Genomic DNA, 15,872 nt, shown 5'->3' on the forward strand with positions numbered 1-15,872 from the left:
TCTGGTTTTGAAAATGGGCACAAATGTTATCACTGAAGTCAATCCTTCCTCTCAGTGAAGAGAGATTCTTCACCTGAGGGATGTGATGATGTAGGCAAAAGACTACACCTCCAGACTTCCAAAAGCAGCAGCCAGGCTGTAATGACTTTTAACCATTTCTAGTTAAAAAAAAAAAAAAGGCCACAAAACCAACCTAATTGCTATTTAAGAATTCAAGTCCTCTACACCTAAGATCATAATCTGGTTGAAGCCATTGCTATCTGAAAGTTGTTAACTAACATCAAACTGGTACATGATTTTGCTTCCAAGTCTTGAACATACCAGCTACCATCATAAATATCCTTCATGAATTGATAAATGAAATTCTGCTTAAATACATGAAGAGCCAGAATAGACTTACCACATTTTAAGGAAAAAAAGTGGATAACAACATGTTGACAGTCATAACAGAAAAAAAATTCCAGCTCTGATGCTTCTACCTACTCTCACTGCTCCTGATATTCCTCACAGCGTAGAGAAATAGTAGCAGGGAAGTTTACTGTGTTATAGCCTCCACAAAACCGTTCTAAGGACAACTCAGTTTTCAGGCTCAGTCTAGTACCTTCACTATTCTTATGAGAACAACGTGTGAATGCAAATATAATCACAAGTGACACAGGATGTATGAATACCAATAATCAAATTTAAAAAAGCTGTAACAACTGATGCTTGTATTGGTGAGACAAGACAGAACAAGGATGTAAAGATAGGAAACAGGGGTTTTTTTGTTTGTTTGCTTTTAAAGGCATCTAAACAGCTATCTTTTTCATGACACAAACACATCATGCAAGCACACATCACAGCATAGCTTATTACCTCTACTGGAGGTTTGAAAATCAGATTGCTGGTGTTGACTTCTTTTTTGTCATTTCCATTGCCTAATCTCAGAGCTATTTTTTGTGCCTCCCTCTGAACACCCTCGCTATACTGGTTATTATTTGCTTCTTCATAACGATCCATCCATGCCTTGATTTTAGTTTCCCATCCAAAGTTCGAACTATCAGTGGGATCAATCTCTGGAGCCGAGCCCTGTAAGTTACAGTAAACAGCCAGAAATTAAAAGGTAAGAAAAAAAATTTTGAAAAGAAAAGGTTACCACTAGTAAGTTAGAAACTCAACAAGTCTACAATACAACACAAAGTACAACAGCTATTGATCTAAATTTGTCTAAACACATAAATTCATTCTGTTGTCCTTTTTGCACCTACCACAACTAGTAAGTCCAGTTTAAAATTCTGCATCACTTCATTCAGTTGAATTCAATAACATTATATCTGTCCTCTAATAAATCTTGCAATTTCATACCTATTGTCCACATTCAGTAATACATTCTCTCCTCCCTCAATAGAGAGGCATTAGAATATGAAGTGTCTATGCCAGTAACAAAACCGAGAAGTTTTGTTCTCCTTTAGAAAAAGATGATGACGATTGTATAATGCCTTGTGGAGAGAAACAGTGAATCAATTTTGTGAAGCTCAAACTTGAAAGTATATCTGTCCTTGACATTCCTTTGAAAGGGTTTTAAATACATAAATCTTTTTTTCAGTTATATTTTCCTCTGACGTTTACATACATTTCTCTCAACAGAACTGGATATGTATGCTCTGCCATGGCTGTCAAAGATCCTACAGGAGAGCACAAAGCATATGAAGTGCAAGTTTCTTATGGATACAACCCCAAAAAAGATTTTTAGTTGAATGGGGAAGACGACTGACATTGTCTCCTCCCTCAACCACACTGCATCATGACCCTATGAGTACCCAAGCTGGAAGATAGTTCTCCCATTCTACTCAACTTTTATGAACAGGTTCAAATATAAAGAAGTCCAGCCTCCATTTCATTACACACAGATCTGATTTTTCTCTATCAGCTTCCACAGTTATACCATAACTTTCTGCTTCACATCTCACTAAACTTTAAGAATCCTATCCATACTTTTTTTTTAAGGTGCGGAGGTTACAATTCTAACATTATAGGCTTTGCATAGATCCTACTTCTCCCCTTGCCCGTTCCTCACTAAACAACTTCCTTCTGCAGTGCTTCTAGAGACTCTTTCACTGTTAAGAAAAGTATCACTGTACCTCCAGACTTCACAAGCAGCAGCCAGGCTGCAGCCAACCAATGCTCTTCATTGGTGGCAGCAGCAGCCTTATAGGCTGGCAGCAGCCAGTCAGTGCTCTTTTTTCTACCCACCTGCACAGAAACACTACAGAACATTAATAAAATAACAAGTACTTCAGTAATTCAATTTATCTGCCACTGATCAAGTGTTCTTTTGTGCACTGAAAGAATAGTACACATAACCAGTATAAAAAAGTGGGATGTTTGCAAAGAACACTATGAAAAAGCAATAGAAACATACAAACAGCATATTCAAATGCACAGAATAGAGATGATTTTTCTTCTCCAGTTCTCCAATTTTGTCTTCACTATTTGTCAGTCATAAAAGAATCATCTTACATATTTGAAATGTATTGTAAGTTGTGTCCCACTTGTTTATACACCTAGGTATCCCAGAGCAGAACTTAGTTTTCAAAAGTAATATAGCTGCTTCAGTCTTGTCCTGTTTAAAATTAAAAAGATTGAGTTAAGCAGCTCAAATGAGGTCCTGCACTCAACTTTTCTCCCTTGCATAGCACGAGTGTACCCTAATTACTCCACTGGCTCTTAAAAAAACCACATCTTCTCAGAATAAATATCTTTGAAATCCAAGACTTCTCAAAATAAAAATCCACACTACACTATTTTGCAGGATTTCTGAAGGACTTTATGCAGGGCATAGAAGATGTACTGGTCATATCTTATATTAAATTACCATGATATGTACGTGGTACATCAGTTAAGAGTATTTTATATGAAATATTATATAAAATATGAAGCATATTTTAGAGAATTAGTGTGCTTAGATGCAAGTGATACCTCTACCAAAAATTCAAATACATAAAATGAAGAGGAAGAAGTTCAGAATGCAACTGGAGCTGTGCCTTAAGCAACGTACAATTAAGGTCTGAAACAAAAAACAACCAATCAAAAAAATCACATTTACCTTTACTCTTGAAGACTTCCTGGATCCTTCTCGAAATGCCTGAAATAAAATAAGTACTATGTATTTATTTTCTTAAGAGGAAAAACAAAATGTCAACTGTTAAGGAATTAACCATTTTTATGTGGACTGTTCTCAATAAAACATTCAAAAGGATGAGAAAAGAAATAAACTACATTAAAACCTTGAGAAGGCAGAAGGTCACCTCCCACAAAATATCTATACAAAAAAAATTCAGCATTCCAAGTTAGGTGGAACCCAGGTTTCAGAGCTAGCAGTCCAGGTACCCCTACCCTTCTCCCAGGTTATAACAGTTTTCAGTATTCAAGGCAGAGTAAGTCAGTAGTTACTTACAGAACACTGGAAACTTATCAGGTACATCTGTAAACAGTCTATATCCTTCACTATCCTACTTGTGTGCCTGTGTGGATTTTGGGTTGTGTGTGGGGAGTGGAAGGTCACCAGTGCCACAGATAACCCATAAAGTTCATTTTTGGAAAAACTTTGTTGTTCTGAAACAAACTATTTTCTTAAATCATCTCAATTACGTTATATTGGAAAATAACAACAGAAGAGCACAAGGTGGTAGAAGTAAATTTATAATCAGGGCTGTTCATTCAAAAGTAAACATTTTACTCAAGATTTCCAAAATGATAGTGGTTGCTGTAATTCTAACTTCTAGTTTTAAAGGACAAAACTCTCATCCAGTTCTTTAATTCTCACCATATTTGCAGAAAGCAACTCATCACTCTAGAAAATGCAATGTACTTTTACTTCTTTACATAGAAATCACTGTTTAGGTCTGTAATTAAGCAGTATTATTTCAATATCCTGTCCACCAAAGTAGTTCAGCAGCTTACTTTCTGACAGCACATTTCCACACAATTTCAACTCAAATAGGCATCGAGTTACATTTCAACCACCATTACTAAAACCACAACTGAAGACTTTCAGACACAGAACTCCTCTTTGGGTATCCAAAGCCTGTTTTTCCCTCACCTCCAAGAATATCAATTGGTCCAGTAAATGTGATTCCTCCTTACAAGTTCTGCTTCAATTATAAAACTAGACTTCTGTGGCTATCACACTAGTACATTTTAATTTGAATTAATGGGGGCAGGGAGGGATGGGGAGACAGAAGAGGAAGGGAAAACAAAGTGACTATATAATTCACTGTAGCAGAGTATTATACTGTGATCTAAACCCAGGAAGTAAAATATTAACAAACAACCCTGTTTTTTAAATAGGTGTCTCTGGATAAGTTATATCACATAACTATAATTTATCCTATAACACAGTTATAAAACAAAGAATTCCGTTCACTTACTTTTTTACATTTTGCTATGTTCTGCTCTTTCTCCCCGCTTTTTTTCCTTTTCTTATCATTGACTTTTGTAACTCGTGTAGCAGTTAAAGTAATTGTAGTTGGTGTATGTTGAAAAGCAGTATATAATTCCACAGGAACCTCATCACCACTTTCTGTTGCACTGGTATCCCCATCTTTAAAATAAAAAACATTTTGTAAACAATCAGATACTACAGAAAGAACATTCACTTTTTACTATACGTCCAGTCTTAAAAAAAAAAAAAACCCTAAGCCTGCCACTACTATACTGTCAAATACTCCAGGTACTCATAGGCAAAATTCACCAACAGTTGTAACAGCATGAAATGAATTACCAGTGAGAAGCTGGTTTATTAACAGGTATTTGTAATGTCTGGTAAGGAAAAGACACCAGATAAATTCCATTCAACGAATGCAGTTGTTTTATGGTAGCCCATTACAAGCAAAATTAGAATCAGAGCAAAAATGGTTAAAAAAAAAAGTTGTTTATGAACTCATTCACCTACATACAGCTTTTACTTTTAATACTGCTTTGGGATTCGCTCAGATGAGGATATTCTATTTTCAGTCATGTATAAGTCCTAATCAGCTATTTCAGCTCCAATTTCAGTGCCCAGTACCTTTTTAAGGGTAAGTACATCAATTTAGCTGTAAGACTTCTCTTCTCAAAATCCCCTAACAATAAAACCCTGCTACTTTCAAGGAAGAGAGAAGTTAAGTCTATTTTACTTCTTAAAACAAGATTGTACACAAACCACCCGTTGCTTTCAATTTATGCTGTGCATCTCCAGTCTTAAAAGCCAAAGCCTGAAATTTAGTGCAAGTCAGCATTTACGTCAGATAAATATATTTCCTGACCTGAAGCAAGACCCACCCCAGTTCTGTCAAGATGAAAGGCTGTCAAGCGTGGGCAGGACTGGAAGAAATGGTACAAAATAAATAAGAGACTGCTGTTCACACACACTCAGTACAGACTTCTGAGATTTAAGCAGCTTCTCCAAATATTCTGCCTTCAGTAAATATGCTTCACACTAAACAAGACTTCTTCTAAAACTGCAGCGGAGCAGGCTTTGGTAGGTACTTGGTAAAAAAGCAGAGAAAACATTCCTTCTGAGCTCAGAAGGATGTTGCCTTATCAGGCATAAGGCTTAATCAGGCTTAATCATTGAGTGGTCCTGTTACTGAAACCTTCTTTACTAAATAAAAGACTTCAGCTACTGATCTCTCTGGATTTTTTCTTGCTCCTGTTAATTCCTGTTAAATTCTACTGATGCAGTTTAAGAAAGCACAGTGAACAAGGTTAAGCAAATGAGAAAAGTATGATGAAAATAAAGACATTTATCTGTCTTAACCATGAGACAAGTTCAGAAAAACAAACTCCACTGTGAAAGCATAAGAAATATGAAGTATGCAGTAAAGAAATCACTAACTGTATGTTCATTTACAAGATCGGTCTTGATTTGCAGAACTGAGCTCTCAGGGTTATAAGATAAATCAAAGAAAACTGGGCCTGCATAGATAACAATATGCATATATGCTATTAACATAAAATAGGATAATTAGAGTCCTACATATCTCAAACTAGTGACAAACTCACTGAGTTCATTTTAACTTAGTTTCTCTGCATTTCCGTCTCCTGATTCTAAAGTGGAAGCAGCACTGCCATCTTCACTAACAGAAGTTTTACAAAGATTCACCATCAGCCGAGAAACACTTAAGAATTAGTGCTACAAAACACTAAGAAACTGCTATTTCTGTTTATCTATAAATGTCTGGATAGTGATATAAATAAGGGCCAAGGCTACACACTGAATTAAAAAAGAGATATTGAATGACTGCTCATTTGGCCAGCACAATTCACTGTGTACAGTGCATATGGTGTGCATATGAAAGGGAGACTAGGGAGAAGAAGGGGAAGAAAAGAGTATATGATAACGTTACTTTTTTGTTTTTAAACAAAAAGGGATAAACTCATATCACAAATGCAACCTTAACTTTGTATCTTATTTTACAACCTTGGTGTTGTTTTAAACAGTTTGTTCAGCACATGATTACAGTTTACCTATAACATGTTGATACAGAGTTATTTATATATTGGCTAATGAATTTTTCTGAGTTTGTTTGCACCTATTGGGGCTATTTTCTGAACTAGCATCAAAAACAAAAATTTACATGAAAAGAAGAAATACCTACGCAAAGAAGAATGTCAGTGAATAGCAGAACATTCAACAAATGAGAAATGAAAACCCAAGACACTCTTGAAAACACTGATGTTGAATTCTATATACTAATGCCTACAGAATCAGGGTTCCGGGGTGGGGAACACCGAAAAACAAGAACAAAAAAACAAAACACAAAAAACCCCAACACACAATCTTCCCCAGGGAAGCAGCAATTCAATATTGTTGTCTATACTATAACCCAGCCTACTCCAAAGAAGTATTACCTCAACCTAATTTCTAATTACATAGGATTGTTTTGAGACACTCCTTCCTAACCTGCATAACCTGCTTTCACTTTGAAGAGCCTTAATAAAGCACACTAAGGGAAGATTTTGAATCATGGAAGGCAAGATATAAACTCCAAGTTTCACAGAAAGCTATTACGGGCCTAGATTCGTTTCTCTTTAAGTAGTGAATGGTATCATCAGCATCAATTTCAGGACCTGATAGTTTGAAGTAAGGTGCTTGAACATATAATACATCTAGATACAGTATCTTTCTAACAAAAAACAGACCCTCCCCCCCCCCCCCCCAAATCATTTAGCACAAGTATCTTTCCAGAACAGGGTCCTGGATACAATTCACAAGTGGCTTCACAAACACGCTCCAGTGAGCCATAATAAGCAATTCAATGCACAGTAAGTCACATTAGCATTGTAAGTTTATACCAGGAAGAAAAACAAAACCAGCACCACCACATACAACTGCAGGCCCAAGAACAGGTACAAACACTCCCCTCTAAAAGACCCAGAGAAATTAAAGGGAAAAAAAAAATTTTTTTAATCCAAAAAGAAGCTACTACTCTCAAGATGTGGAGCTCCTGAAGATGACGTCAGGAAAAAAGGTGATGTGGTTACACATACAAGTTTAGAACTCTTGCCCACTTCTACAACACATGGAATTTCCACCTAAAAAACCTCTTAAGGCAAACCAACTAAGTTATCTATTATTTCCTTCCCAATGTTAAGCTCTAGAGGCAACACAGCTAAAAGCAGGGACACTTCAGAGATCTTTACAATAAAAGCCATTATACTGTAAGGTGTTCTCAAAATGAAAAGCCCTATTATTTATAAACCTAATAAAAAAAATAGCCCTAATTACATGCTACTTCATCAAACAAGGTCTAAATCATGCAGCCTTGCCTTTAGTCAAAGGCCTGAAGAGGATGGATTTTTGTACACTTATTGCTAAATAAATTAAAAGTAACATTCTGCTGCTGCTGAATGTTTCTTTACAAAAAACTTTAAATATTTAATAGACACATTAAAAGCTATGTCTTTTTGTAAATGATTTCAAGTAGTAAGAGCAAAAAGCACGACATTTTTACTAGTATCTGACAGAAGACAGCTGACACACTGAATTATTTTAAGTCTGATTGAACCATGTAATATCGACACACACAAAGTGCATTTGGCCAAGCAAATGAATTAGCTGAATGAAAATTAACCAAAGACAGCAAGCATACATTGGTTTCAAATGAGATGATATAGCATAGTAATTAACATTGCACTTCAACTAAGATTAGAGCTTTATTTGACTTATTTTAGAATTAAAAAGTAAGGTTTTAACTCTGTTTTGATAAAGACACATCTCCCCCCCACACACACATTGACTGTACAGAACAGATTTAAAAGACTGATCATCAGGATTACTCATCAATCCAGAAACACAACACATTTTGATAATGGCTGGACAGAATTTATGACAACAGACAGGTTCAGTTTTGAAATTCTGTATATGGTAGAAGAGCTAATTTCATAAGATACAAATTAAAGAGACTGAAATATGTACTTGTACTACAAGCCTCATCTGCAGTCACAAAAGGCAAAAAATAATACAATTTTATTGTTCGTTTCTTGGAGCATCTGATTTAGTAAGTTTTGTGGATGTCAAAAAAACCAAAACGCCCAAACTCCCTCTCAGAACTTGCTACATTGCTTTACAGCTCATTTAATTATGCTCATTATTTATTACTTAATAAAGCTTATTTAATTATATCATCAGACAGGAACATCACGAGCTATGAAACTGTGTTAAGATATTAAGATATAAATGCTCTATACTGTGAGGGAAGAATTGACAGAACTACCAAACCATTTTTTCATGAAACAAGACAGTGGGCTTAGTATCCCTCTCATCAGAGAAAAAGAAACCTCAAACTTTCCCATCTGCCTCCAGCGGCTTACTCAAGATATTCCCATTATTATAAAAGCTACATTCTTCCCTTTTCTCATTTGCTTTTCCGAGTTGTTTGCAGCAGCAACTCCCTTCTTCCTGTATAATCAAAGTGGGCTTCAGGGAACAGTTATCCTAAAGATCATAAATGGATCCATAAATGAAAGCTATACTGAAAAGCACCGACATTCTGCCTGCTGGAGCACCTACTTTCAGGCAACATTTCTCAGACTTTTTACTGACAGCTAAATTTAATACCCAAAAGACTTGCCTTTATTATTTCAGTTTTTCCTCTTTCTTTCATGTTCCATAAGCATCTACCACAGCTTACAGAAAATACAGGCAAAGGCCTTTTCCTAGATTCCTTAGAAAGGAGTTCTTTCCTCTTTTTCCAAGGATAGGCTAGGAAACTTAAATTTTAACTGAAGGGGAAGGGAAAAATAAGGACTCAGATCCTACATGTGCTTGGAAAACTCTGCTTATGATACAGCACTCTGTCTATATGCAGTCCTGAGAAAGAACACTAAATGGCTTGTGAAAGGAATTACTGAATGCATTTTTCAACTATAAAAAGACCCTGGTCAATTGAACTTTGTGCCAGAATGGGTAGGTTCATTCCAGTCTAGGTAAAGTACAGTGAGTGACATGGAGAGCGACTACTTTGTCGTTGTTTTTGTTTAAAGGAGTTTGAAAAACATGCAAAGTGCAGTCTGTATCTAGTTCTATGTCAAAACCCAGAAAAACTGCCAAGAAGGCAACCACCTCCCTGAAACAGGGAGCACAACTGCAAGAAGCAACCAAATTCCTTCCTCGTATTGGAGGCTAATCCTACATGAACCACAAAAAGTTTTTTTTTTTTAATTAATTATTTCCTCTGATTCCTTGACATCTTAAGATTCCAGAGAAAAAACCCAAAAGAGAAACAAACTGGGGGGGGGGGGGGGGAGAAATTATGACCAAACTTTCTTCCAGCTGCCCCCCCCCCCCAAATCTGCAGGATACTAAATACTTCTAAAAGAAGAAAAAAGCACTATCACTTCTTAGCCAGAACTGTCTACGACTACTGCTTCTTATTTAAGAGCTTTTTCTTAAGCATTTTATTTAGTCCTCTTCCTTTACCATACAAAAATGGTATAGTACAAACCTAAAACCACTGTGAAATACATGAGACCTGCCTAGCTCCAGGGTTTTTTTTTTGGTCTCCTTTATTACCTCCTAATATCATTCTCTACAGCTATGATTTTCCTGTTCCCTCAACTTGAGAGATGCAATACACGTATCAGACAAGGATGGGATAAGTCTCCAACTACATACTTTATTTCCCATCTTTTTTCTATGTGTATCTATGGCACCAGTTTAAGAAGGAATCAAAATAAACAACAACAGCAACAGAATGGCAGCCGTATTAAATAGAACTACTAAAATGCACGAAGTTACAGTATTAGGACATACAGATTTCAGACTTATGTCTGCTCCTTTTCTACAAGAAGGTAAACTACATAACAAATGTATTCTAACCGTGCTGGGTGTAATTAAATATAAACAACATGTGGTGAACTTTAATAATGTTCAAACAGATTGGATTAATCCACAATGAAAAGAGAAAGGGTGGGGGGAGGGAAATGCATCCTTTACCAAAATGCTTGGAACTGCAACTATTCTGATATAACGCTATCTTATTTATGATAGTCATGTAAAAGGCATTGAATTACTGGGCTATATATGCTGAAGGTTACCGTAACTGTATACTGTTTAATATCGTGGAAGCATACAATACTAAGACATTCTACACAAACTGCAGATCAAACCTAGTGAGCACCGGTAGACATACAGTGAGGTTTTAAAAAAATTTAAACCATCAATTCTACTAAATAAGCTTAGTTTTTAAGAAAAATCATGAAACAAAGTTCCAGTTTACATTTTAGCAATTCAAATAAGTTAACTGAAGTGAACTGTGTATACACTCTTAAGTCTATATAGCTGACATACTATTATTTTATGACCTTTACTGAGGAAAATTTCTTAAGCTCCTTCTTTACCCACCTGACATATTTTCCCTTTTTCTTCGCTGCAACAGCACTGCCCTTTCTTTATCTAAACTCCTGCAATTAAAAAATAAATTTTAGTCCATTCTTTACACTTAGGCATTAACACATCCAAGTACTGAAGCAGACCTTTTCATAGTTACCATGTTCAGTTGGCTATTACAGAATAAACAGAGTATGTATACAACTAGCTGAATTCTTAGATACTTATAAAAATGTATCTGGTACACTCATTTCACACCACTAATGCAAAGCACATAATACTAGTTCTTGAGGATGCCTCTATCCAAATCACTTGAAAATGTAGCAAAACTACAGACACACAGATGAAAGATTGACAGGTGATCCATGGATTACAGATAAGCAAGCATTACGCCAATTCTTTGCAGATTCCTCAAAACAACTGCCACATATAATAAAATAACAGAAGGATCATAGGACAATAAGGTTCAAACAGTTTCTCAAAAGAAAACTGATTTCTTGGTAATTAAAGTGTTCTGAACACATATGTCTTCTTTACTATTTAATTAACAATCAGCAATACAAGCTTGTAGTGTCTTAGAGAGTAAGTCACAGGACAACTTCCATGACAGTCAGGTATAATAAACCTACCGGGCAGGAAGAAAAAAAATGACTTGTCATATGACTTCAAGTTTGAGAGGAGGTATCAAAATACATATTTAAGGGTGAAAAACTCTGAGAATGAGCATTGTAACATAGTGAACGAGATCATAAAAAGGAAAGATGCTGAGAAATGCTTGTGGGGCAGCTAACCTGAAAACACTGCTGTTTAGGGTTCTCCACGCATGACAATCATGAAATAAAATATGAAATGGATTGTCTATATACTGCCAAGCCTGAGAAAGCATGCAGGAATCAATGCTATTTGTTAAGTGTTTGTAGCTGCTTATCCATGCCACATAGTGAGGTGAAGCAATGATCACTCTGAAGAAGGGAAAGGAGACTGGTGAGATCGTTTGCCTCAAAAATGTAGCTCCTTTATCTAAGATTCTTAGGATTATGCCACATGGTTTATGTCTTAACCTGTTGGTTGTTCTAGTACCTCCTCTTTAAATCTCAGTTTAAAAAAAAAAAAAAAAAGGGTATGCGAAAAGGAATAGGGATTTTCTTCTATTTTTGATATAGTGAAGTCATACAACTACAGACACTTTCAGAAAACCTAAGTTTAAATCCAGGAATCACTAATTCTGTTTACAGGAAATGCACCTCATCTACTTTTAATGCAGCACAAACCTACTCTCTCTTCTCCTTATTGGGTCACTAAATTATAAAGTTTTTAAAAGAAAAAACATCTGTTTAAAGCAGTTCTTATATTCTCTATTCATTCTTGTTATTTAGAGTTCAAAAACATGCAAACTACTCACCTTGGCTGACAACGTTCACACAGATATATGTCAGGAATATGTTGCCTGTCAATCCCCATGCAGTCAATGTGCTGCCAAACACTTAAACACACACACACACACACAAAAAAAAAAACCAACACCCTTAGTAAGTACAATTTTTAAAACTGTATATGTATAGCTTTTTATTCTTTAATCATGATCTTGACTCAGAGTGAATGCTCCCTAAAACTGCATATCAAACACTATCTTCACCATGACTTCTCTAGCTCACTGATTTTGTATTCCACTGATCACTCTGTAATACCAATCTTGTGGCTGTCTCTCCATGTCTGCTTCCTTAGCCTTATTTTCCCTTTTGGAGATTTTTCTCCAAGACAGGAAACACAAAAATGGTAAGTTATCACAACAGAGAGCAAGAAAGAAACAAAAAGCCTCAGCAAACTGACTAACATGCATCAGCACTGTTCTGCACAAGCAGTATCCTTCAACAAAGGGTGGGGGCAAAGGGGGGCAAAGTATTGCTCAAGTGCTTTTGCATCTAAAGCCACAGGGGTCAACCTATGGCTTCCAGGCCACATATGCTTTTGCAGTCAAGCAACATCTTGCATAGTAGCAGATGTCGCATGACTGGCAGCACTGTTGTGCAACACAGGAATAGCTTTAACTGCTTTCCACAGCCAAGAAGAGAGGCTGCCTGCTAGACTGAAGGTAACCTAGGATACTAGATAATGCCCATCCCCACACTGCTATAAAGAACTAGGACATGGAAATCATTGTTATCTTTCCACTTGTGAATTTTTCCACAATTCTCCCAAACCCTCATAGAAAATCGCCTCTTTACAGGGACATATTCCACTTAACCTGTGACTGCCTGCACTGCCACTGCTGAAAGAACATCTAAATACATCTAACAATAAAGGAAAACTTTAATCAGAAACAAGGATCATCAAAAATTCAAACCAAGCCTGTAATTAAAGCAGCCAGAAGAATGAAGCTCAAATTAATGTTTTAATTAGTTGTTACAATCATTTTAAAAACACACAACACCCTGATAAATTTGGCAGCATCACTTTGTTCATTAAATGTATTGAATGTGATAATATAGGCTAATTAATACTGAATAATTCCAGAAACTGTTTTGTTTTCTCCTGCTAAATGTCTCAGTTCTAAAAATCACTAAGCTGAATTTTCCAACGTTCAAGTAGCACCCACTTATTTTACTACAATCAAGTAGGTACTTAAGCATGAACATGAAAGCTTAAACATTAACTTCAGCTTCCCAAATCAGAATCTCAGTTAGTACTTTAAGAATTTTAATAGACTAATAAGTCTTTTGCAGATTAAAGAGTTCTTATATCAGAAACACTATGGGCACAGAATCTAATATTTGATAAGTTTCTGTCTTTTATGTGCTAGGTTTTGATACATATTTAGCTTCCTGCAAGTTATTTGGTTTATGTATACATAGTTTACAAAGCAACTGAACCAAGTTGCTTTACTGCTTGGAACATTCAGATTAAGAACAAATCCCTACATTCTTATTCCATTGTAATAACAAGTAACTTGAAAAAAATACTAAAGAGATGCTTTTTAGAGGGGGAAAAAAGAGGTATACTTAGAGCAATAATACATAAATAAAGGCATAAAAAACTGATACAAGTAGTCAAGACTGTTATAAAGTGTAAAATACTCTCTGGCCTTAATCAACTATCTTGACCTATTAGAAAGCCATATGACCTTACAACACTGTTTTGATGAAGGAAATTTCCTCCATCTTATGAATCAGCACAATTAGAAAACCATTCAGTCACATTTACTTCATCAGTGCAGCTTGAAGTTCTAAGTCATTTTTACTTTTTTGATTTATTCAATATTCATTACCTGCATTTGTCACAACAGATCATATATCCATCATCATGTGTAAAGCCACAAATGCATCTGGTAATATCAGTTCCATAGCTTCCATCCTCTGATGTACTGATGGTAGTAGCACTGGAGGTTTCATCAAAGTTGGGAGTGGTAAATATGCCTACTTCATTCTTGCTGATAAGCACTGACGGAGGAGGAGAAGCTGGAGGCGTTGGAGGAGGCCGAGCACCATAGTTATGGTCCTAGATTTTTTTTTGAAAGATAAATTATAGCTCTTAAATGTTCATACACTCAGCTGGTTATTTAAGCAAAAATGTTAAAAATAACTTATGAGAATTTCATTTTTTTTAAATAATAAACTGTTATTTCTGCATTACTCTTTCTCATCTTGTTTTCTACCTTACCAATTACATTTGACATAAAATTAAGTGCATTATTTTCTGTATTTGGCTCTTTATCAACTAAGTTTATCTAACACTGAATAAAATATAAAATTTTAATTGCAAATCAGGAGTTATTGTAGTGAAGAACAGCAAATTTCACATAATTTATTTTATATACAATACTTAGTGTGAAACTTACTGCATAGGGCAAACCAATGTAACTGTGTGAATGAGAGCTGCTGGTGTATAACTGGTGCGGATAACTGTTCGATTTTTCAACTACCACAGGGCTAGCTTCTACAGATTCTGGTCTGAAAAGCAAAAGATAGAAGAAAAATACATAAGTAATTATGTATATTTGTTTCACAACAGCTGATTACCTGCTATTCCAGTTAAAAAATACATACAGAACAGTCCAAAAACCAAAACAACAATCTAACCCCCCCCTTCAATTCCCCCCCCAAAATAACTTTTCTATCATCTGAAAAGAAGCTTTCAGAGTGGCAGAGAACAAGCTTCTCTAGAGTTACAAAATGTTCTTCAAAAGAATTAAAACAGTAAATGCTGAATCTCTTCAGATATTCTGCAAATCTGGGAGTACTTCAGAAAAGCACGGATTACGCAGTTTGTCAGGGAGCCATCAAAATGCCTATATCTATATAGGTACAGAAAAACCTGCAGAAAAGACTTCAGCTTAATTATGAGAAAAAAATACAAGAGGCAATCTCAGAGCTGTCAATCTTTGTCCATATAGTCACTTCACTACCTCTAATCCTATTCGATTCTGCAATGACATCTAGTGGTAGCATCAGGGCAGCACCCTTCGCCATCTATAGGAACCAGTACCCACAGCAGCAGCATACTGTGACTGCTTCTGTAAACAGTAATCATGAATAGGGCAAATTATCTTTAAAAGAGCAGTTTACTGATTTATTTTAAACTGCCAAGAATGAAGAAAGAGGAAGAATTTGCAAGAGAAGTTTTACAGCGAAACTTTAACAGACAAACTTTGGTTTATATGCACTAAACCACAGCTAAGGCAAAAAGATGAAGGAAAACAGATTTTTTTTTTTTAAGTACAAGATATTATACCTTTATGCCTTTTCTCGGTAATTATATTCATGTGGGCATGAAAGCATATACACTCATGACTGAGATGTTCATCTGGTCACTAACTTAAGTTTTTTCATTGCACTGGATGACCCAATCACATTAGGACAAACTTCAAACGAACCCTGAGTTACCTAAAGAAATATTTTTACACTGAGAGGCACAGCAAAATATCAATATCTAATGAATTAAAGTGGCTTCTGCCTCATATCACACACCAAGTCTAGCTCTCTTTTTTTAATTTTAATCTTATTATGCATCAACTCTTTCCCAT

At 35.7% G+C, this 15,872-nt stretch overlaps 1 protein-coding gene across 8 annotated transcripts in view; it reads right to left on the reverse strand.

Annotated features, from left to right (window-relative positions):
* The window catches only part of KMT2E (lysine methyltransferase 2E (inactive)), a 69,180-nt gene that overhangs the window by 28,444 nt on the left and 24,864 nt on the right, over window positions 1-15,872 (reverse strand). For 7 of the 8 annotated variants that reach the window (XM_067316499.1, XM_067316508.1, XM_067316473.1 and 4 more), the window contains 7 exons: window positions 14,688-14,799; window positions 14,118-14,347; window positions 12,255-12,335; window positions 10,868-10,926; window positions 4,410-4,582; window positions 3,086-3,124; window positions 856-1,068 (listed from right to left, as the gene is read on the reverse strand). In XM_067316499.1, coding sequence (XP_067172600.1) covers window positions 856-1,068; window positions 3,086-3,124; window positions 4,410-4,582; window positions 10,868-10,926; window positions 12,255-12,335; window positions 14,118-14,347; window positions 14,688-14,799 — 907 coding nt within the window. Of the gene's footprint in view, window positions 1-855; window positions 1,069-1,612; window positions 1,799-3,085; window positions 3,125-4,409; window positions 4,583-10,867; window positions 10,927-12,254; window positions 12,336-14,117; window positions 14,348-14,687; window positions 14,800-15,872 lie in introns of those variants that run through there. The other variant, XM_067316529.1, reaches the window with a different exon arrangement.

The sequence above is a fragment of the Apteryx mantelli genome, chromosome 1 (genome assembly GCF_036417845.1).
Source record: "Apteryx mantelli isolate bAptMan1 chromosome 1, bAptMan1.hap1, whole genome shotgun sequence".
NCBI classification, from domain to species: domain Eukaryota; kingdom Metazoa; phylum Chordata; class Aves; order Apterygiformes; family Apterygidae; genus Apteryx; species Apteryx mantelli.